Source organism: Candoia aspera, chromosome 6 (assembly GCF_035149785.1).
Source record: "Candoia aspera isolate rCanAsp1 chromosome 6, rCanAsp1.hap2, whole genome shotgun sequence".
NCBI lineage: Eukaryota > Metazoa > Chordata > Lepidosauria > Squamata > Boidae > Candoia > Candoia aspera.
In genome coordinates this window covers 92,384,760-92,407,732 of record NC_086158.1, presented here as the reverse complement: position 1 = coordinate 92,407,732, position 22,973 = coordinate 92,384,760, and the positions used below count along the sequence as shown (strand labels likewise).

The following is a 22,973-nucleotide window of genomic DNA, read 5'->3' as shown; positions in this document are numbered from 1 at the left end:
GAACTTGAGTAAATGGCATAGAATATCGACTCCTTTTTAAAACTCAATGTGGTTTCTTGGAGCCATTTCATTTACGTGGTTCTTCTTGTTTGCAAATAAACACGGATGGCTTGTCTTCTCCTTTTCTTAGGTGTTGTCCAAGGAGGACCTCTTTCGATCATTTGCACTCAAATCATGACAACAGTTGATCAAGAACAGAACAAAGTCTTGTGGATTCCCGCTGGCCCTCAATAGATCTATGCTGTGAAGATACTACAGTTGCAACAGATAGTACGCAGACAGCTGATTGGGGGTGTCCATTTATAGTTGCCTATGGTAGGTACAAAAGCGTCATGAGCAACATTACCTGTGATGTGTGTTTGGGATGCAGTGATTCATTGCTGGCAGCAGAATTCTTACATATTTGTCTCAGTACAGACAAGCAAATCCAGGATTTCTTTTTTCAGAAGATGACTTTGTGATGCTGCAAGGAAAAAAGAAGAAGAAGAAACCCTTTAGATTACGTTTACAAAACCTTTGCCCTGTCCCCAAGAACTTAGGGTTTGTGTTTACTTGAATTTATTTTTTTTTAAACAAGCAATCGTTTTTGGGTTCTCCTCTGCTACCCCCCACGAGAATGGTGTGAGAAGGACTTTTTCACGAAGCGTGGGTCTGTCCTTCAGAAGCAGCCATTTTGTGCCAGGATTACATGCATGAATTTTGATGAATGGGCTTCCCCACAGGTACTTCACGGGGAAGAAACTCTTCTCCATGGGTCAGGCCACTGTGTGTATGTCAGATGTTCTTTGTCCAAAGTTACTGGTTTATTTTATGCATGAATTTTGATATTGAAATATCATGATGTACCCAATGTGCTCCTTGTCTCTTAATAAATGGGGGTGGGTGGGTTGGGGCCCTGTATTAAACAATAAATCAGAAGGGTTAGTAAGTTAGGCTGTTTATGTTACCATGTGTAGATAGTTTACGCAACAGGATGTGACATTGCTGAAAGTTTGTTCTTTGGAGTGAAATAGCCATAGGGATTTTTATTTAATTAGAAGCACAGTTCAGTTTTAGGGATCTGACAGCTTCTAGCATGGTCTATAACTGTTAGTTTTACCACTGTCGGAAAAAATGTGTATGCTTTTGTTTTTTAATTTGTTAGAATTTGTACTTCCTGCCTGTATCAATCTCTGCTTGCTTTTTCCTTTTCCTTTCTTTTTTCACTTCGGACCTGCTTTTCCAACCATAATTTTATTATATTTTTCCTTCACAAAATAATTGCATGTCATGTTTTGTAGGTACTGTACCTTGATTGCTAAGTTTTGTTTAGAGCTGCATTTGTAGCTACTGTTCCTAACATTTCATTAGATAGATAGATTTTTGTTCTGTGGATTTGCCTTCCAGTTTTGAGTTTTTCCTTTTTTAATTTGCATTAATTAAAAAAAAGGGATTCTTCTTGCACAATGGCTCAGAAACAACATTTGCTTGGAAATTATACACTCTGTTTTACAGATACTATTTTATAGTTCTGAATACCAGGGAGAAAGGAAAAAATGTAGAATGGTTATAAACATGCAGAGTGGAAATACTGCTTTTACATTGAGGGGCAGCACTTCTATTTTTTTTTTAAAGAGGGAGGCCTGAAGTAGATTGGTGGTACGACTGAAAGAAACCAATACTGTTCCAACAGTAATTTTTCTGTACTAAAAATGTCACTTTATATCAAAACAAAAATAAAAGAAACTAAGTATTGTGTTAAATAAAGGTCAATTTCTATAATTTGAAGGGTATGGAAATTTGTTGCTTGCTTATAGTTGAGTCTATTTTTATTTTTTTGTATTTATTTAAACAAGTTGTATAGCCACACACCTCACAATAAAGTGACACCATACAGGTGGCAAACAAGGCTCTCAACCAAAACCAAAACACAATATAAATAATAAGTCAAAAACCATTTGTTTCATTCTTCGTTTGTTCATTATAAAACATTTATAGGTTGTCCCAATCTTTTACAACTTTAGGCAGATTATAAAAACAAACCCAATAGAAAATATAAAGGTATACAAAGGGATTTTTTCAGTTTATTTCTGTAAGCCATTGGCTCTTATAAACACAAAATGATTACGTGTAAGAAGTTTTAAATTCACGTTGAGGTGGACAAAGTTTCAAGTGTGTAACAGTTTTTATCTCAAGAAAATTTTTGTCCTACAGAAGCAAGTAAGTTTTGGTCTTGTTTGGAAGTTACACACTCTGTTTTACAGATACTATTTTATAGTTCCGAATACCAGGGAGAAAGGAAAAAATGTAGAAAGGTTATGCAGAGTGGAAATACTGTTTTTACATTGAGAAGTAAGCGCCAAGTGAGTTTTAAAGTCTAAGCCCAGTGAATGCAAAAGATGCTGGCCTGGATAATGTTCAGGTGCTTTCCCTGCTGGGTTGTTTTTTTGCACAACATTAGAAGATGTCCTGCCTGAGGGATATAAGCAAGATATTCTGCCATGGAGCACAGTTGGCTCCAAACTTACGTCAACTACTGCAAGAGAAATGTATCTTGAGGAAAGTCATCACTCATCAGTGGAAAAAAAAACAGAATAAAACTTTGAACAGATCTATCTAATTATAAAATATTTGCACTTAGATTGAATTGCTAGGGTTACTAAGACTACTCTGGACTGCAAGAATTAGCTAAATCAGTCTAGGAGCAAGTGAAGACTGACTGCCACCTTGACTTTATGATCAGCTACGGAAAACTCATAGTTCGGAGCACGTGGTCCAAAACCACAATGGACTTCATGCCTGACACAAGATTGAGGGGGGAAGATAGTGGTTAAAATGGATGGACAGAATACAGAGATTACTTGGAAGAGCTGCAGTTGTCATAAGTGACAAGTCAAGATGACAAGCATTTGTCCATGCAGCATTGGGTTTGAGCCCAACTCATTTGTGCATAACTAATATTGGAATCAATTGTTTGAAAAAATGCAGTTATAACCAAAAAACAAAAAAGTTACAAAATAGCAAAGCTTCGTAAGACCCTGTTCCTATCTGGGTATTATATTACATTAAAATAAGAGAATGGGAAGTTGGGAGAGTGGTGGAAAACTTGTAGTGTGGTGTGATTTCAGAAATATGTATGCGATTAGATAAAAAGGAAATAAACTTTTCTTCGTACAAGACTGCCTAGGATGAAATAAAGCCTGTGTTTTATTTTTGCACTTCACTGCAAAAGCCTGTCCTTTCTAGAATCTAGTCTAGATCAGCGATGTCTTAAGGGGCACCATTTGGAAACAAAGTTGGGTTATGTCTCTTTTCCTTCATGCTTGCTTGGCTGAAGCAGGAAAAACATCTTCCTAAGTTTTGAGGAGTCTTAGAACAAGAAAGTTAAGGTACAAAAAAGTACCAGGTAAGTCAGACTGCATTCTTTCCCTCTATTAAAAATGAGTTGGTAAGTGTGATGCAAGATGCCCGTTTGTCTTTATGATCTAAAATTTGTATTTAACCCCTATTAACCCTGCTACTGCTCCTAGCCTGTAACTGTTATTCTGAAGTGTGGTCTGATCCTGGCTGGAGAATCCTGAATTCTGGTACCATTTGTGCTTTTTGGGACAGTAAGCTGGGCAGAACTGGGGAACAAGGCATGAACACTGGAAGCAATCATGCTAAGTAGGGAAGAGGTTGAAGGAATCCATCATTCAAATCATTTTGGACAGTTTTTGCCTCTGCAGGCACATTCCCATGAGGGACTGGACAAACTCACAAAGAACTACAGCTTATGAACGAAGACTTCTCTGCTGTTCACTTCTAGGAACCGCAATCCCAAAGCCTTATTGCTTTGGCCTGCATGGTGGCAGACTTTTCAATATCCCGACACGCCTATTATTGCATAGATCAGCTCTTAAAGAAAAGTTAATGCACAAAAACTAGGTTTGCTTCCAAAGATTTCACTTATTAACGTTTCCCTTTATGAAGACAACATTTGCATATGTGTTTGTTTACAGTGTTTTTCATCTAGTGATGCAAGACAATATGCAAACATAACAAAAATGCTAATACACTTAGGCCTAGCATATTTGGGCTAGAAGAAGCCAGTTTACCAGTAGATGGCAGCAAAAGGATACAGAAATGTCTCTGTTGCCATCTACTGGTAACTTGGAGTTTTGCACACACACACCTGGCAGTTTTTCACAGAGTGAACTGGATTGTGTGCTGCCAGAATTGTTTGCTGAAGCCTGGGTTGTCTTGGAAATGGGGTCATTCAAAATAGTTCTTCATTCAAAACAGGAATGGGTTGAAAGGTTAACACACAAAGGGCATAGGGTTTTATAGGATTACCATTAATTCAGAGTAATAGTTTTAATTAATATGGCAAACTGTCAGGTACACCCACATACTGCTTTTAACTGAGAGAAGAAATGGTGAGGAAGAGAAAGGGAGGACATAAAGGTAGGATACAATGGTGGTTAGGGAATGTATGGGGAAACACAGCTGATAATTCATTTGGAGGAACTCCAAAGTCAAGCATGAACAGTGCAGATAGAGAATGGGATTTGGATGATTGAAGGGTGAGAAGGTGAGGGGGACTTTACAGATAAAATGAGTGTAACTGGGAAAAGGGTGAATTAAACAGAAGAGAGAATAAAATGGAGGATCAGCCAAAGAAGAATGGATCAAAGTGAAAAATTGCTTCCCACCTGGAGATATAAAACCACTTGATTTAAGAATTCTCAGGGACAGAAATCGATAAAAGGCTCCTATAGCCCACTTATGGAAGGAAAATGAAGCCAGTTGGGTCCAGAAAATCTTTGCTTCTGGGCTGGTTTTCTACTAATATACTCCAGTGGGAATTTAAACATTCAATGGCAGAAATCCAAGTTAAGATGGCGGGCTTAATGGTCTAAAAGGCATTAGTCTGGGGGTAAACAGGCTGCCAATTGGTCTTTCTCATGGCCTTAGACAAGAAGATAAAACTCAACAGGATGGTCAGTGGGGCTCACATATTCCAATCACAGATACTCCTCAATTTGCCAATGCAATTTGCAAGGTTTGAAACAAATGTATGAAATTTGTATCTTAGAGAAAAGCGCACACAAAAAGACAAATTTAGGAAATCTATTTGTAAAAACCATATATTCATAGGAAAAAAACATTACAAATTTACACGTACGCAAGTAAAATATCAGGAGGAAAGAGGCAATAATAAATATAAAATATTAGGAGACGTGAAAAAATACCAAAATACCCAATATGCAACTCAAATTATTTCATAGCGATCTATAAATGGGAATTTTTCAATTTAAGATTATTAAAAGGGGAAATAGTAAAATCCCTCTTTAGGGTCTTCAAAGATTAGCCAAGGTCAACTGGATGCTTCCATCTGCTAGAAGCAAGGAAATATCTCCTGGGTTGAGTTTAGCTCCTGGTGACCTCATGGGATACCTTATTGTTTTCTTGGCAACAATACAGGAGTGATTTATTATTACTATTATTATTATTACTATTACTATTATTCAGGATGAGGGGAGATGAAAGAAAGAAATGGATGTAATAAGCTGTGCAGGAGCTTAAGACACTCATTTCACTGCTCTGACAGACACAGATACACACTCCGAAAAGCAAGTCCTATTCCCACCCACTTCTGACGTGCAACCTTTGAGATGTTGCCCAAGGCCTACTATGCCCTACAGACTAAGGAAAGCTGTGCATTCCTATGGTTGTGGGCATACATACATGAGGGTTACTCCTCCCTCAAAACAAGGAAAACTAGTATGTCTGGGTAAAGGTGATCCTTGACACAGTTTTCTACATCAACATTAAAAAAAATAAAATAAGGCAGCCTCATTATCAGCAGGGTAATATTGTACAGCAGTTAACACAGTTTTATCATCTCAGATTACCCTCAGACTGGACGGCTCTTAAACTCATTACTTCGGGGGAACGTCTTTGTGAGAAAAGTCAGTAGAAATCTTTCTGTGCCCCCTTCAAGTCTCTTCCTCCTGAAAAAGGTCCATCTGTAACTTTGCTATGTGCCACAGACACAAAAAGCAAAGTTAAATGAAATCTTGAGTCTGCTGTTGCTGCTTGCCTTCAAGGACCAAACACAGTGGGCTCAGTTATGCCTTTCACCTTAAAAAGGTTGTAGACAGGTTGCCAAAGATTGTTTACTGGGACCTTGGTTAGAATATGCAGTACTGAGTAAACTTGCCAGGTCTCCAATTTCATCTGTTCTCTTAATGATGAACCTCTCTTAAAACAGGCCATTTGGACTTAGCTTTAGCGTTTGCTACTTACTGTGCCCAGCTACCATTTTTTCCTTTGATGCCGTACCCATCCCTAATTATTAATCTTAATGCAATTATTAATAGCTCCTGTGTTCTGACACCCTCCTGTGAATGTCAGTCTCAGCTTCAAGAAAGAGCACAGATATGCTACACAGAGTATGCAAAGTAGCTGGTGTCAGATTGCATATGCACATTTATCATATCTGCAAATCTCATTAGACAGCACAACACACAAGGCCCAGGAGGTTTTAACACACAAGTACACACATTCATATCCATTCTCATCTTTCTGGGAGACAGAGCCAAAAGACCAAAACAAAATGGGAGATGGGGGTCAGAGGGAGGGGACGGGAGGGATGAAAAGGGAATGGGAAAACAAAATTAGATGGAGATGGAGGTGACCAGAAGAAGGGAAGAGAAGGGAAGGGGAGTTTAGACATTGCAGGAAGACTTACATCCTTTCTATCTTCTACTCCCTCTCTATATGATTTTTTCCTGTTTGGGAGGAAGAGGTTTCTTCCCTTATCCTACCCTTCCACCCCTTTTGCTTTCCTATATTTTATCTACTGGGTGAAGCTTTATTTAAACCCTAGTAATTTTCTAAACTCTTTGAAGTCTGAATGATACGTTGGCGACCAAGGCCCCACATGTTCCATTGAAACCAGCCTTTTTCAACTTGAAGGCAACCTTTGATACACTTGACCATCAGATACGGCTGTCGGGGTTACAGTCCCATCATTGTCCAGGCACTTGATTAAAATCTCTGTCTGCTTGTACTTTTCCAGCACTGCAAAGCAGATTATAATCCCAAGAATTTCCCCTTTATAGCAAGAGTCCCTCAGAGATCACCCCTGAGCCCTATTTTGTTTATTCTTTATACCCACGTTGGGTGGGTGGAGAGGGGAAGTGATGTGTGTGTACGCAATGACACTACAATGTACACAATATCATTTAGATGTCATCATTGCTCCTACGGATGCCTATTTTTCCAGGATAGATAAACTGTTTTCAAAGCCTTACACAAGGGGATCACTGAGAATCACTGATTTTATAATAAAACTATATATATACACACACACACAGAGAGAGAGAGAGTGTGTGTGTATGTATGAGAAGACGACCAATGCAGAACAGAATTCCACAAGGAAGCAACGTAAAGCCCAACACCAATTTATGGATGAGGTTTATGATGATATAGGATAGGTTTATTCATGATAAATCTTCATTCATCAATGTTTTCTTCATTGACTTAAAAAAAAAAGATAAAAACAATAGCAAGATTACTCACAGAGCTCTGCCACCTTTCCTTCATTTATAGGAAATATGTTGGTATCCTTTTCAAGCATGGAGAGTCCAATTGATTATTAATAGCTATTGCATAGTCTGAGGAGAATCAGCAATACCGCTGGGGAGCAATCTCACAGCTCAACTTATGGGGACTAGGGGTTCTGCGCTGGAGACTGAGGATTAGAGATCAAGAAAAAGTGTCAGGTTGAGCCCAACACTTAGGGTTTCCTGGAACTGTCTGGGACGTCTGGTGGTTTCCCATCCAAGTACAAACCAAGTATAACCCCGATTAGCTTTTCAGCATCAGCCAAGGTCAGAAAATAAACTGGTGGTGGTGTGCAAATTTTTAACATACTGTTTTTGACTGGGGGGCCGTCACAATTTGCAGCCATGATCTTGAGACAAAGGGAGAAACTAGGGATTTCTTGCATGGCAAACAGTGTGGGGGTGTGAGGGTCTGAATGCATATATGCATCCTTCAGGGTCACATATTAGTGTGGTAGATGCACAATTTGGATACCAAATCTGGACTGTGTAAAGGCTTCCTTATCAGGTGGTAGACTTTTGCTCACCTTCATAGATTCCAAGTATCACGAATTCCCTTTAGACAGGAGTCTTATCTTAGGAAAGGACACTGTATAATATGAAGATTTGATAAGATAATGCAGATGGCAACAGGGAGGGAGATGATAAAGTAAAAGCTTCATTAATCCAAAACAAAACAAAAAGAATCACACAGGATGGCAAAATAGGCAATATGCCTCAGCACAAGAAATATATGTCACTGCCAACAACAACAACGATGAAGGTGATTGTACCATGAAAACTCTACAGAGAAGGTCATTTGAATGGAATGGATTTTCCCAGCATGAATTTCAATGAAACTCATACTGAGTTATTCACTGGGGGAAAACAGCTCACTTAAACATATCTTGTTTTCCTACAGATGGAAGGAGCACCCCTTGGTCTGTAATGCGCTGAGCGGTTTAATTATAATTGGGCGCCCAGGAAATTCTGAAAAACAAAGTGCCAAGGAGAGGAAGGAGGGAATCCCAAGGTTTACATAGCAGCCTGGAATTGAAAGGAAATTGCAGTGGCCACAGTCTTTTGTGATGCAGAAAGCTTTTCTAATGGTAGCAATTAGGTTCTGAGGCTGTGAAGCATTGCTAAATGTGTTCAGGAAGAGCACCCATCACATTTGGGTGGAAAATTAATGAGCAAGTGGGGGAAAGGCAGTAGAAGCTGAATTAAAAGATAAAGTAAAGTAAGTGATGAGCAGCTTTGACTGAGCTTGGGTTATGCTCACATCTTCTTTAATTAGAAGCCGGCAGCTGTATGAGAAATGTAGCAATGCTCTCTAAGCCCCAGTATGAGTAACTCAAGTGTAGCCAGAAAAACAAATGTCTCCAGATTACAGCCCCTGGTGATTTCAAGGCCTTGAGTTATCACTTCAATGTTATGGGTATCCTTGACCAGGGGTTAATGTTAAAAACTTGGAAAAATGGCAACAATGGGGTTCTGAGGCTTGAGAGGGGCATGGATTGCTCCTAACTCAGAGTGGGAACTACAGAATAGTGACCTTAAATTGGCTTTCAAGTATTTGAAGGAGGAACCCATACTACAGAAACCTCTAATCCTGCTCCTGACCAGCAGGGCCACTAAGCATACTAAGGTTGATGTATGGACCAAATGGTAAGAAGAAGATGCTCTATCATCTTAGTGTTTTAAAACTCCCTTCTGCTGCAGGATAGGATGGTAGCTAGCAGAAATCATAGCTTCTTTGTTTTATGCTGAGGACACTTAGTCCAGGTGTTCTGCTCTTACAGGCTCACTATCACCAAAAACATCTCTTTTCCCAGAGATTCCTTTTACAAGATTTATTGAAATCTTCTAAATAAATGCCAGTAACTGGGTTATTTTCACTTTGGACCTCGTTATCTTCAACTAGTTAAGGAAGGAATCTCTCTCTCTCCTGATGGCTGAGGAATATGCTGGTGACCAGGATCTCTCTCCTGGGTCTTAATATACCATTACACTGGGAAAGTCATGATGCTGGATCAAAGCCCTTTGATTATTTTATTCATACTATCTATTATCCCCACACTAGGGATGGCTTAATTTTCTAGAATCTTCTAGAATTTTCTAGAATCTTCTGGGAAATCTAGAAGGGCTTTCTAGAGCCTCCACTTTAAATTTAACTTTCAGTAGGAAGGGATTTACTCAGTGGTATAGCTCAGTTGTGGGAGGGAAAGAAATAATTGCTTGATTTGAACAAATCCAACTGTTATTATTATGGTAAAGAATATACACTCTTCTATGAATTTTCTTTTATCTTCCTCCTCTAAATATAAAACATAAAATATTTAACTTTGTCTTGTGTTCCTCCAGCATGTGTCCCAGCAGAAATAAACCATATTTGTCTTCCCACAAGAAATTTGATCTAGCTTCTGAAATCATCTATTGTCTGGATACCTGAACTGTAGTCCAACCAAATTGTCTAGGACTGCAGAACAAAAATCCTAATCCATCTTAACACTATCCAGGCTTATCCTGTGTGAATGAAACTGCTAAGCCTCCACCTGATCTGGTTAAGAGTGTTATGTGAATACTAACAGTGGGTGAGACATACAAACCCTTTAAAAATAGGATCAAAGCAATTATTGTAGTTAACTAATGTGAACTCAGCTGGCTACAACATGGTTTCCCTCTGCTCAAAAATCCTTTTGACTACTCTAAGGACTCACTTTTAAAAGGAAACTAGCTAATGCAAAAAAAAAGCAGGTTTGTCAACACCTATTAAACAATTGAACTTCCATATTATTAACTTCTGAATTACAGCTTTTAAGGATCAACAAGCAGCAAAAAGTTGTTTTTGTCTCGATACATGAATTGTCCAACTTTTATAGCTGGCCATAGCTGGAAACAAAACATATGATCAAAAATATAAGTGTTACATGGATGTGTTGTTGAATTCAGTGGGTTTGGAAGAGCTAACAAGATTCTTCATCTTTTCCCCTGTAAGTTTTCTCTTGGCCAGGAGAAGTATGAAACTGGAGGTATTAATTTTTTAGCTGACTACCTCCCTGTGGTTCTTTGCTCCACTATTAATGTCCCACAAATTAATAACTCAAATGTATTTGGAAAGAATTTACTGTTGTCCAAAATCTAGGCAAGGGTACACTGGTTCTCTGTGACATATTTCTTGACTGGTGCTTTGTGTTGGAAAAACTCCTGACTAACATGAGCATAGACTTTGTCACAGATTTCCTTTTACAGTCATACCTTTATGAAGATAAACTTGATACCCAGCCAGTTTGGGTGGTGATCTTGTGAGTTTCCAGCATACTTTAATAGTGGCATACTTTGACTTTGCTGGGCTCTGTTGCAGCTTTTTGCCATATAAGGATTAGCTCACTCTCTTTTCCCTTCCTTTTAATGTCGTCAATTTTAAAACGGTCCATATCTGGCCCTGTGTTGACTTGCAGCACTTGATATAATGGATATTTCTGTCAACAGTGCTCAAGGTTTTGTGTGCACATTAACAGCTTGTTGAAATTGAAGCTCCAACTTTTAACCTTGATCTTCCTCCCATTTGGACACTCAGTTCTCTAATTTTCTCAGCAAGAACATTTTCTTAGTGATTTCCAGGATGGATTATTGAAAATTTTGCTTTGGATTGTCAGTTCCTGACCTTAAGGGGGAACTTGTATGCCACAATCAGTTGCATAGTCAATGTAGATCCTGCTGAGATGCATCAGTTGGAGAAACCATTCAAACTGAAGAGTTGGATTGGATGGGGAGCATTTGATTTCAACAAGATTGAATAAAGTGCATAATTAACCTGTAGGATTCATGACCACAATTCAAGGTGATGGCCGCTCTCATGGATGGCTTTAAAGGGGGAATGCATTCAGGAAGACAGGTCTATCAAGAGTTATTAGCCTTGTGATTCACTGGTACCTCTGAGTTGCAGGAAGCAACATCTAGCCTTTGCCTAGACAGCACAGTCACTTTTCTCTGTAGAATTCAGGTCTTTTGTCTTCAGTTGCCATTTTCCCCTTTTGTTTTTTTTTTCCTAACAGAAAAGAAAACTACCTTAATCTTGTTTTACAAATGGAGAGGAACCTGTGGAATTAATTGTTAATTAATTAATCATTAGCACAAGCCATGATGATGGCCACTAAATTGGGTAGCTTTCAAGATGGATTGTATAAACTCATGGACTGGAAGTCTATCAAAGGCTATTAGTCTTGGGACTTGATATTATATCCAGCATGAGGTCAACTTACCTGCACATATCAGGTGCTGGAGAACAGTGGTGGAACAAGGGAATGTTTCCCCACCCCTTGCAAGACCTTCTGATGCATCTGGTTGGAGACTGAGTAAATAAGGGCTTTGGCCTAATCCAGCACAGCTGTTCTTGGTGATTTAGAACCTTCATCCCACCTCATCACATTAGCCAGAAGTTCTCTTTATAATGATGAGTTATAATCTTTATAATTCATATTTGCTGAGTGCTTCTCTTTAGAAGAAATAACTCTCTCCATATAAAAGAAGAGGAACAGTCTGTCTTTCTCAGATGCAGACAAAGTAATTGTGTTATCTAGACTTAGATAATATTCATTATTTTATATTGGAAGCATGAGACCGGAAGATGAATTGAAGCTACAGAAAAGCAGGCTTGTGTCAAAGCATTACTTGCTAAGTGCAGCTCTTGGGCCCTATTCAAGCAACTCTTTGTTGTTGTTTCTGGAAAGATTCTTTCAGCTCTCAAATTAGAGTTGTAAACTGCCTACTCTCATGGCCAGAGAGCTTTATCTCACTATGTTGTTTTCGTACAGGATAGGAAGGAAGTATACCAAGGAAGAGTCTGCTAAAGGGTGTTTGAAGTAGGCCTCACGTTTTCTCACTTCTCAGCATCCAAATACTGGTAATGTGGCTTTGGTGTCTCATTCAAATTTGGTGGACAGTGATGAAAATGCAAGGGTGTTGCTTCTTCTGTCGTCTAAGTGCTGATATTAGGAACCTGGACTGGGCAAAGAACATCTCCTTGAAGCTACCTCCCCCCACCCCGGTTTCTAAAGCAAAGAGAAGCAGCCATGTTGCTGGGGGGGTTTGCTCTGAATTACAGGTTCTCCTCAGCAGCCTCCAGAAGCCAAAGGATGGTTTCTGCAGATGTACAGCACCTGCTGTGCAGAAACTCACACACACACAGGCCAACACTGGGAGGCAATGCTCTCATCTTGCAGCTTTTGGAAGTGAGAGCTGAGAGACGACTGGGAAGTTCTAGCAGATGCGAAGTGCTTTGTGGAGAGAACCTGCATTGCCTCTTTGCCCTGACAAACTAAATTACATCACCTGCCTGGTGGAAAATTCCTCAAGGCAAATGTAAGTGGTTTTGCACTGGCATATAATAAACTGCAGCTGGAAAGATAGGGAACACACACCTTTCTCTGCAGTGTAACCCTCTGAGTAAAGTCAGGGTCCTCTTAAGATCTGAGCCTGTATTCAGACTCATTTGTAAATGCCCACAGTGGAATTAAAGAAGAAGCTGACCTAAGGGATATGTGAGAATCAAGATGCACCCCCAAAAGGGCCCTCAGTTACAGTACCTTGCTATTTTTATACCCAAGTAGATGTGTTTACATCCATGCATCCTTCCATTGCCTTTCCTCCTTTTCAGAGGGCAGATGGATTACAAATGTCATGGCAGTGTCAGCCAAGGTTGTCTTTTTGAAATCACCGTATTTTTAGCAATGGTGACATTAATCAGCTCACCTTGCAGCTTCTTGTGTTGCAGCTAATTATCACCGCAATGATTAAGTGTGTGTGTTGTGGAGAAGAACTTCTATTTTGGGAAGACTGAGTATCTAGTCACTAGGCTGCCTCATAATATCTCTAGCAGTTGGGTGCCATTCTCCAGCTGAGGTCTTCGGAGCTTCCCAACTGCTTGGCTTCTTTTAATTGCAGAAGGACTTTCTTTCTGCACCCAGAACATCCCTTCTAACACTTGCTTGGGTCAGTCGCCTTGAGCAGGGAGCGAGATCATAAGAATCAAGCTGCTGCTTCTATGAGTTTTCAAGTTTGGGACCAAAGTCCATAGTCTGAGATTTCACAGCCATGCCTATAAATCTGCAGTTCCAAACCCCCTTTTGCAGTCCCTGGAGGACTGACTCCTGCCTGCTCTAGATCATATAAAAAACCTGTTATTCAACAACATTTTTCCTGGATGGTGGTAAAGCAAGCAAATTCTGTATTAAATTCTGCTGGGCTTAACATGCCTGTTTAACTCATGCACAAACACACACCAAAACCTTTAAGAAATCTGGAGGAAAAGTCCCATATTTTTATCCAACTCCGTCTGGTTAGATCATTACAGACCGTGGAGGCTGAGATTTTAAAAAAGTAAATAAACAAGCCCCAGTTGTAAAGAGATTTCCCACCTCTAGCTATGTAACAACCAGCTTTTCCTGAATCAAGGCAATGTCTTTAACTCAGTAACCTTTAATTATTCTTTGTTTATCTCTTAAAGATCCTGTAGTGGAGAATCTCAATCATGTTAAAAGTTTCTTCCATCCCCCAGTGATTCTGCTTCCACTTCCTTTTTCTATTCTACTTATTGTCAGTTTCTTATCATAACTAGTGACAATCCCTAGAAAACTTTGGCTGAGCCCCAAAAGCTTGGTGGGATCAGACCTGATCAGGACTTAGCTGGAAGACCTGCAGGAAGTCTCAGGGCTGCAGAATAGATTCAGAAGTTTGAAAAGAGATCTCTGAAGATAGCAGTGCTACAGCACTTCCACATTGTTGTCAAGGAAACAAGAGCACATTCAAGAAATCATTCCTAGTGATGTCAGAACATGGGATCTTTACTGTTCTGTTCTCAGCTTTCTTGAGATAGAAGATCATTTGTGTCTCCCTTTCCCATAAATTTTGCTCTACGCTGCTATTTCCCTTCTGCCCGGCTGCAGGTTGATCAGGTGCGCAATGGCAAACATTGGGTGGGGTCTAGAAGAGATGGGGCTACTCACATCTGCAATATATATTGAGTAAATCAATAACTGTAGCATGGTGGCAAAGAAGTAGCCACTCCTAGTGGTTCCACGCATACATCTGTGCCATTTTCTCAGAAGCAATAAGGAAGCAGTTTACCACTGACATCTGGGATTTTTCAAAACTCTAGTCTACAATTTCCTGAGACTCCCCCATCCAATTCTTAACCAGGTTGTATCATGATAAACTTCCCTTGTGGAATGACCAGAGAAAAGTGGACTTGTTGGTCTACCTTGCATAGTGCTTTAAAAAAACCATTCAAGTTCTTTCTTGGATGGGATGGGCTTTCTCTCGGTCTTGCTCAGATGAGAATTGTGAATACATTATTAATTTCAGTCAGGTCTTATGTTATCCAATCCTAAAAGCTGCTATGTGTTCCAGAGCTGCAACTAGGGTCTGTGTCACCCGGGGCAAACATGGATTCCGCGCCCATTTTGGCACCCCCTCAGCGCGGTGCCTGGGTCACATGCCCCGCTTGCCCCCCCCCTCAATTGTGGCCCTGATGTGTTCCCATCCTAACTGAAAATTTTTAAGTTTGTTTTAAACATCAGGCAGATACAGTACCTGGATAATTCATGTTGCTGTTCTGGATCAAAAGAAAGCAAATATATATCTATTTAATATATGATGATAGTCTTTTTCATTTTCCTAGTGTAGCCTACATGCCATCCAAGAACTAAGAAGGTCCAACCCTAGAAATGATCAGCTAGGTGCTACTACTTTCAGAAAGATGATACCAAGCTAATGTGATTGCACTGCTCTTGGTGATTTTTAAATGAGTCAATCTTCCAGCATACTGGCTGTAATTATTAGGAATTTAGAGTTTCTTTGAATTTATTAGAAGCTGGCATTTTCACAAAATTGAAAATAGCATCCTCAGATGATTTGTTGAAGTGGAATGGAACTCCAAATGCATTTTCCAACCAAAGGGACTGATGCTTTAGATGACTGAACTGAATAAATTGGCTAATGAAGTAACTCTAATGCATGAAGTGAAAATGTTCTAGCATTCAAAATAATTACTTAAGTTACTGCATCTGCACATGTTAAAAAAAAAGTCTGATGGCACAAAAATTGCTGATATAATCTCTTCCCTCTCTCCTTTTCTAATCAAATAAACAGCATTTTCTCTCCAGGAAAAATAATTCATCAGGGATAAAAGGTTAACCAAGCCCACCTTGTGCAGATTCAGTAAATTAAGCACGACTTGGACAAATTGATATAGTACAATAGACACTGTGGAAGAGCTTTGAGGTAGCTGTTAAATCAGTTTGTGGTTCTCCTTTCTTGATAGAGAGTGGTGGCATGAGTGACAACCCTGCAGTCAAGAAATGCAGGACCTCACTGTTGGGCTGGCTAACTTTCAGCCAAATTAGAATCCCCATCCTCAATGTGCACAGCAACCGCAGCAGGCATCAGAATGCATTTCAGCAACAACTGCAAAGGTTTTTTTGATTGACAGGTCCAATCCCCTTTAGTACACTTCTCAGACTGCCCAGAGATACCCACAGTTGATGATTTCTCACTTGGGTTCTCAGTTCAGATTAACAGATGGAACAGAATTAACTATTTGATTATTTAAATGATTTAAAGTGAATTATTTAACTTTCCAAACTTCATTCAATCACATCTTCCCTCCACATCGTGTTCCTACTTCTATGGGGTTGGGGTGGTCATCATTTGCCACTAGAGGGATGGGCCACAGGGCCGCTCCTTCCTTTTGACCATTTTGCTGTGGAGCCAGAGTGGGCAATTTTTAACAAGCTCTAAACATATAAAGCTGATATTGTTTGTTTACAAGAAACTCACATAAAACAAGAGCATATCAGTTTGTTGTAACAGGAAAAGTTAGGTCAGAAGTTCATAGCATCAGAAAAAACAAATAAAAATGGAATAGTGATTTATCTTACATAAATCACCTTCCTAGGAAGTATTGGAAAAGCTACAAGATGAAGAAGGAAGAATTCTAATCCTGAAACTAAGAAAAGAAGGCCATGGCATCCATTTAGGACCCAAATAGAGACAAGGATCTATGAAAGATCCTTCCATATGCTAATAGAAATTGATGGATTAACATGGTTGGGTTCCCAAGGCTTTCACACCATCTATTGAGAATTGCAGATCTATCCAATGACACATATGCAGACCACAGTCCAATTCTAATATCATGGTTTCAAGGAGAAACTTGCCTTTCAGATGGAGGACGAATGAGATGCTACTACCTGAAGAAGGTCTATTACAGAAATGTAAATAAGTATGAGAATCTTTCTTTAAAATAAGTAAAATAACTCCAGAGATGTCAAAGATAAGTAAATGGGAGACATATAATGCTTACATGAGAGGATTTTTCCTAAGAGTTGCAACAAACCAGAAAAAAAGAATATAATAGATAGAAATCACAACTGAAAGAAAAAATGGACTAGAACAGATCCACAAAGCCAACCCAAGACAACTGAGAAGTTAAATAAAGTCAAACAACCATAAGACCTATAGGAAATGAAAGAACTCCAAAGGAAGATAAAATATGTCAAACGACACCTTTCTGAGAATGCAAATAAATCAGGAAAACTCTTGGCACATCAAATCAGAAAGGAGAAAGAGAAAAGGATGATAATGGTGATAGAAAAAGGGAAAACTGTCAGCTGTTACTTACAAAATTGGAAATAATAGAAGAACTTGCAGAATTTTTAAGGAATTCTATTCTAAACATAAAATTGACAGAAGAAATCTGAAAACATACATTAAAGACTGAGAATTTAAATAATTCACTGAAAAATATAGACAAATACCTAGTAAATCTGTAACAATTCAAGCAATCAAAGAAGCAATTTTAAAAAAAGTCAAAATTGGAAAAGTGTCAGGCCTGGATGGGCTGATGCCCAATGCTACAAAAAGTTTAGAGGAGGAACTGACAGAACCATTATTAAAAACAATGAGTGAAATTAACAAAATAACAAAAATACTACCAAAAACATGAGAAGCATATAATTACATAACCTGAATACACAAGGAGGGAATGACCCAAAGAAACTTCAGTCACACAGATCAATTTCCTTACTGAATGTTGGTAACAAGATATTTACCACTATATTAGCTGAGTGGGTAAGGAAGTATATTCCTGAAATCATACATACAGACCAGACACTATCACATTTCAAAGAGGAAGACAATGGACAACAGCAGTTTTTTTTATAAATGCACTAGCCTATATCATCATTAAGAAAAAGAAGGAAGCAGTTATATTTTTAGATGCAGAAAAAGCCTTTGACAACTTGAAATGGCCATTTCTACTGGTGGTTCTAGATGAAATGACTCCCAGAGAATTTAAAACCTGGGTGGAGAGCATATATCAATGGGAAACAGCAAAAATTACACTGAATGTAGTACTGTCTGTAAGCTTTTCAATAAGTAAAGGTACAAGGCAAGGTGTCCACTTTCTCCTTTACTATTTATAATTGCCTTGTAAGTCCTAGCAAACAAGATCTGAAAAGATAAACAAATAATCAGGATCAAAATTCAAGGAGAGAAATGCTATATGAAATGCTATGCAGATTATGTAGTATTAACAGTTATGTCACCACAACGCTCCATACAACAGTTGATCCAAGTAATCAAAAATCTAGGCTGCCTCTCCACATATAAAATCAATTAAAAGAAAACTAAGATAATAAAAGGGCATTTATTTATCTATTTATTTTCTATCCCACCTTTATTATTTTTATAAATAACTCAAGGCAGCGAACATACCTAATACTCCTTTCTCCAATTTTCCCCACAACAGCAACCCTGTGAGGTGGGTTGGGCTGAGAGAGAGGAACTGGCCCAAGGTCACCCAGCCAGCTTTCGTGCCTAAGGCGGAACTAGAACTCACAGACTCCTGGTTTTTAGCCCAGCACCTTAACCACTAGACCAAACTGAAGGTAAACTAAAGGTAAAGGCTTTAACCTTTGAAGAAGACAGTAAGTTGGGGAAAAATACAAATTGGCTGTGAAATAGCAAAAGACTCAGTGAAATATCTACAACTACACTTGAAAGGATGTAATAAAGATATATTTCAAAATAATGACAACAAATTAGGAAAAGAAATAAAACAAAACGTTGAAAGGTGGAAAAGTTTAAAACTTTCTTGGCCAGGATTCATTGCAATAATAACAATGAATATACTATCCAAGATGAACTTTCTGTTCCTCATAGCACCGATTCCAATTTCAGACAAAAATCTGCTGGACTGGCAAAGAACAATTAAAAGATTTATATGGAGCAGGGGGAAAAAACAGGAAACAGAAAGTAAACAGATAGACTAGCATTTCCTAATCTCAAATTGTATTACAGAGCAAGTTGCCTAATATGGATAATAGAACGGATAAAATTTCTGAACAGCAGAATGTTGATTATAGAAAGAGCAGGCCTAGCTAATAGATTCCATAAGTATCTATGCTACAAAGGAACAAACTAGAAAAGACTCTGAAGAGACTTATTATAAGACAAAGTTTGTTAAAAATGTGGAATTTTCTAAAAGCAAGGATAAATCTGGCAAGCTCACCATTAGCATCACCAGCAAATGTTTTTGACACTGAGGACAATTACAGTAAAAAAAAGAGTTAATTACATATGGCATTATTACATATCTGGATTCATTAAAGACATTAAAGACACAACAAGGGTTGTCCAGTGAAGGAAGAAATTTACCATGGTTAATGTATCTGCAATTAACTGGAAGAATAGAAAATGATCTTTAAAATGAAGGAGCGAGCTTGAAGTGTTATCTTTGAAACACTTAATGAAAACAAGATGACTTACTAGCGCATCTTTAAAAATTGTTATTGAAATACAATACAAAGATAGAACAAATCAAAAGTTGAATGATAAAATGGATGCAAAATGTCAAGGCAATCACAGTGGATCAATGGGAAGAGTTATGAAAAAAAATCAATAAAATTTACTCCAAGCTATAATTCAAGGGAAAATTGATATAAAAAGTTTCACAGGGGGTGCCCGACTCCATCAAGGACTGCCAAGAGAGACAAAGCATACTGTATAAGAACAAATGTTGGAAATGCCACAGCAAAGAAGAAACATTTTACCACATGTGGTAGTATGTTACATACACACACACACACACACAGAGTACTGGATAGAAATTCATAAAAATATTGAAAAAATCCTAAAAATAACACTTGAACTTAAACCACAGATATTTTTATTAGGTAGGACTCCAGAAAACATAAACAAAAAATATCACAATTTACTAAGGTATATGTTGACAGCTGCAAGAACAAATCTGGAACAACACTGGAAAAGAGAAATATTGCCAACAATATTAGATTGGGAAGTTAAAATGGAAAAATATGCAGCAATGGCAAAATTGACAGGATTTATACCCATAATAGTAGTTTAACCTAATTCAAGCAACAATCTTTGTTCAAACTGCAGTCAGTGGTCAGGGACACAAATGGAAGAACATGTTATTAGAAAGCCTTTTCATAATGCTTTTAATCTATAACCAGAATATATCTAGGAGCTATTATTTTATCTTATTTCTTTTTCTTTTTTTATTTCACTATCTCTATATTTCTGTATGTGCATTTATTAAACTTCTAGCTACTTAGCTGTAGCTGTTTCAGTCCAGCTACTCCTATTTTCAAGGAGCAGGTTTCTAGTAAATCACAATATTCATTTGTCTTTTCAGAATTTGTGGGCTACCTTTCAAATCAACCCAGAGTTCTCACTCGAGGCACAAATGACCAGCCTCAAATTATTGTACTTTGGACACATTATGTGAAGTCCTAGATCTCTGGAGAAGGCTCTGGAATGCTGGGACAGGTGGAAGGAAAGAGAAGAAAAGGATAACCAGCAGCTAGGTGGATGGATTCAGTTACAGTGGCAATAGGTGCACCATTTGAGAGCCAGTTTGGTCTAGTGGTTAACGTGTTGGCTTAGAATCCAGGAGACCGAGAGTTCTAGTCCCGCCTTAGGCATGAAAGCCAGCTGGGTGACCTTGGGCCAGTCCCTCTCTCTCAGCCCAACCCACCTCACAGGGTTGTCATTGTGGGGAAAACAGGAGGAAGAAGGAGCATTAGGTATGTTCGCCGCCTTGAGTTATTTATAAAAAATAATAAGGGCGGAATAGAAAATAAATAAATAAATACATACATAAATAACTTTGAAGACCTGAAAGACCAGGTTAGGGACAGATTATCATGGAGAAAATCTATGTGGTCCCTACGAGTTGAGAATGACTTGAGGGCACTCAATCAATCAATCAATCAATCTCAAAAAGAAAAAAAATAACCCATAGTTCTCAGGGTCATAATCCATCTCAGAATTAAATCTGGAACAGTGCAGCTGCCTCTCAATCTTAGTGTGCATCTCACGGGTGAAAGCATGCGCAACCAGTAATACTGCAGCTCACATCAAAGGGAGAGAGCCATGTTGATCTATGACAGCCAAAATTCAGGAAGACTAACAATTTTTTGAGACTAACAATTTTATTTAAGGCATAGACTTTAAGTAACAGCCCTCTGGATTTCACGTAGGGCAAAAAGGGCAGACATTGTGCAAAAGAATTAAAAGACATGAGTTTGACATCAGGACTCCAAACAGGGACCAAATAATAGCAGAGTATTTTACCCTCCCAGGATATTCCACCACAGATCTCAAAGGAGACGTTTTGGAACAAAGAAACTTTCCCAGCATAGCTGAGCGGGAGACCACAGACGTTGCATACCTTGAGAGGTTTCCAGCTATCTCAGAAGGACTTAACCAACACAATGAGTTTTTTAATATCTTACAATTGTTAATTGATAGCTACTTGTAATCTACCTTCCAAGGAACCCCATCTGCCCAAGTGCTCGGTCTTCTCATCCTTTCCCCAGCTTCATCCCAATCCCACACCAGTTAAGCCACTCCATGCATTTACTGAAGCGAACTGCAGCCGATGCAACTCATTTTGCCCTGTATTACAGGCCAATTCCACTTTTCTAGCGGCTTTTTGCTTTTAAATACATACGTTGCCAAAGATTGTGACTGTGTGATTCACCATCTAAATGCAGGGACTTCCAGATGGCTTACGCTGCTATCAGCCGAAAGACACTGTACAGCTTTTGTCTCCCCACCCCTACCCAACAGATTTGTGGTGGCAACAGAAGAAATGGTTGGAAAATGTAAGCAGTTGCTGTCTGCTCCTTCTGTAAATTCCAAAAGTACAGCACATTGTCTAGGTTTTAGTCTCTATCCAGCTCATAATTCTTGGATATATTATGAATTTAAGACTATCCATAACAATTCACAAATATCCTTCATCTCAGAATGTGAAGTGAGCATCTGCAACTGTCTAGTCAAGCATTCTAGATGACTATGTCCTTGTGTTAAGTTCTCTGAGGCAGGATGTTGCTTTTGATGAAAGCAGCTTTTTCTCTGACAAGTAGTTTCTTCACTTAGATCATTCTCTCTCTCTCTCTCTCTCTTATTGTGGCCTTTTTGTGGTTGCTTTTCCCCCATCCTCCTCTGAAATAAGGTATGTTCTTGTGACAGGATGTCTAAGTCAAATTTCTGGGCATTCTCAGCTACGGCTTATACTGGAAAATACCATTCCCAGAGACAGCATGACAAAGGTTATTCCTATAGTGCCATCCACACTTTAAAATGAGAGAAAGCTGTCAGAGGCAGAGATGCTTTTTACTAACTGCTTGCTGAGAAAACAGGTAAATATTACACCAATTTCGAACTGAACCAAGAAGTATTAATCTATCACTAGTTTTTATGCATGTGATCTGAACTAGAATGTAATTTACCTGATGCACTGATATTCAACCTGATAATATCTTTAGGTCTCTTCCAATGGCATATGCAGAGGGAGGTTAAAATCAGCAAGACGGCAGAGTGTTGCAATGTAATCTCTGCCTTTTTTGAACATGTGTATCATTTTGATCCATGTACAAACAGGATGGGGCTTGCATTGTAATGCTCCACGCCCGATTTTGCCAATTTTGACCCCCCACAGTAGATGCTGCTGATTTTCTCCCCAACACTCTGTGAATATAACTGAATATGATCCACACGATAAGTAGTCCAGGAGACTAAGTTTGACTTAATATTGCAAGTCGTTTGCAGTCAAACAGCTAGATAAAGATACGTCTAATAAATTGCATGTCTCCAGTTTTATTTAATGGTGTAACTATCCTAGTGCTCCCACCTTTTGTGTAGCCCCCATATTCATCCTTGTACAAGCATAAAGCTTAAACAACTTTTTGAACATTTCTTTAAGGAGACTGTTAGTTTATTAGCACATTGAGTTTCATCATAAATGATTGAATAGCAGGTTACTTCAGAGTAAATTAAAATTATATTAATTTGTCAGAGAAGAATGTTCTA

The 22,973-nt window shown here is 38.7% G+C and overlaps 1 protein-coding gene and 1 long non-coding RNA gene across 2 annotated transcripts in view; one reads left to right on the top strand and one right to left on the bottom strand.

Annotated features, from left to right (window-relative positions):
* DLG5 (discs large MAGUK scaffold protein 5) overlaps positions 1–1,767 on the top strand; it is a 103,865-nt gene extending 102,098 nt beyond the window's left edge. Inside the window, exon 33 of the mRNA XM_063307688.1 lies at positions 131–1,767. Within this exon, the coding sequence (XP_063163758.1) occupies positions 131–234 (104 nt within the window). The 3' untranslated portion in view covers positions 235–1,767. The remainder of the gene's footprint in view (positions 1–130) is intronic.
* Positions 379–21,435, bottom strand: LOC134500383 (uncharacterized). The gene is made up of 3 exons (XR_010068240.1): positions 21,328–21,435; positions 14,421–14,580; positions 379–463 (listed from the first exon to the last, which is right to left on the bottom strand). It is a non-coding gene; the product is annotated as an uncharacterized LOC134500383 (long non-coding RNA).
* Positions 21,436–22,973: the final 1,538 nt, after the last annotated feature.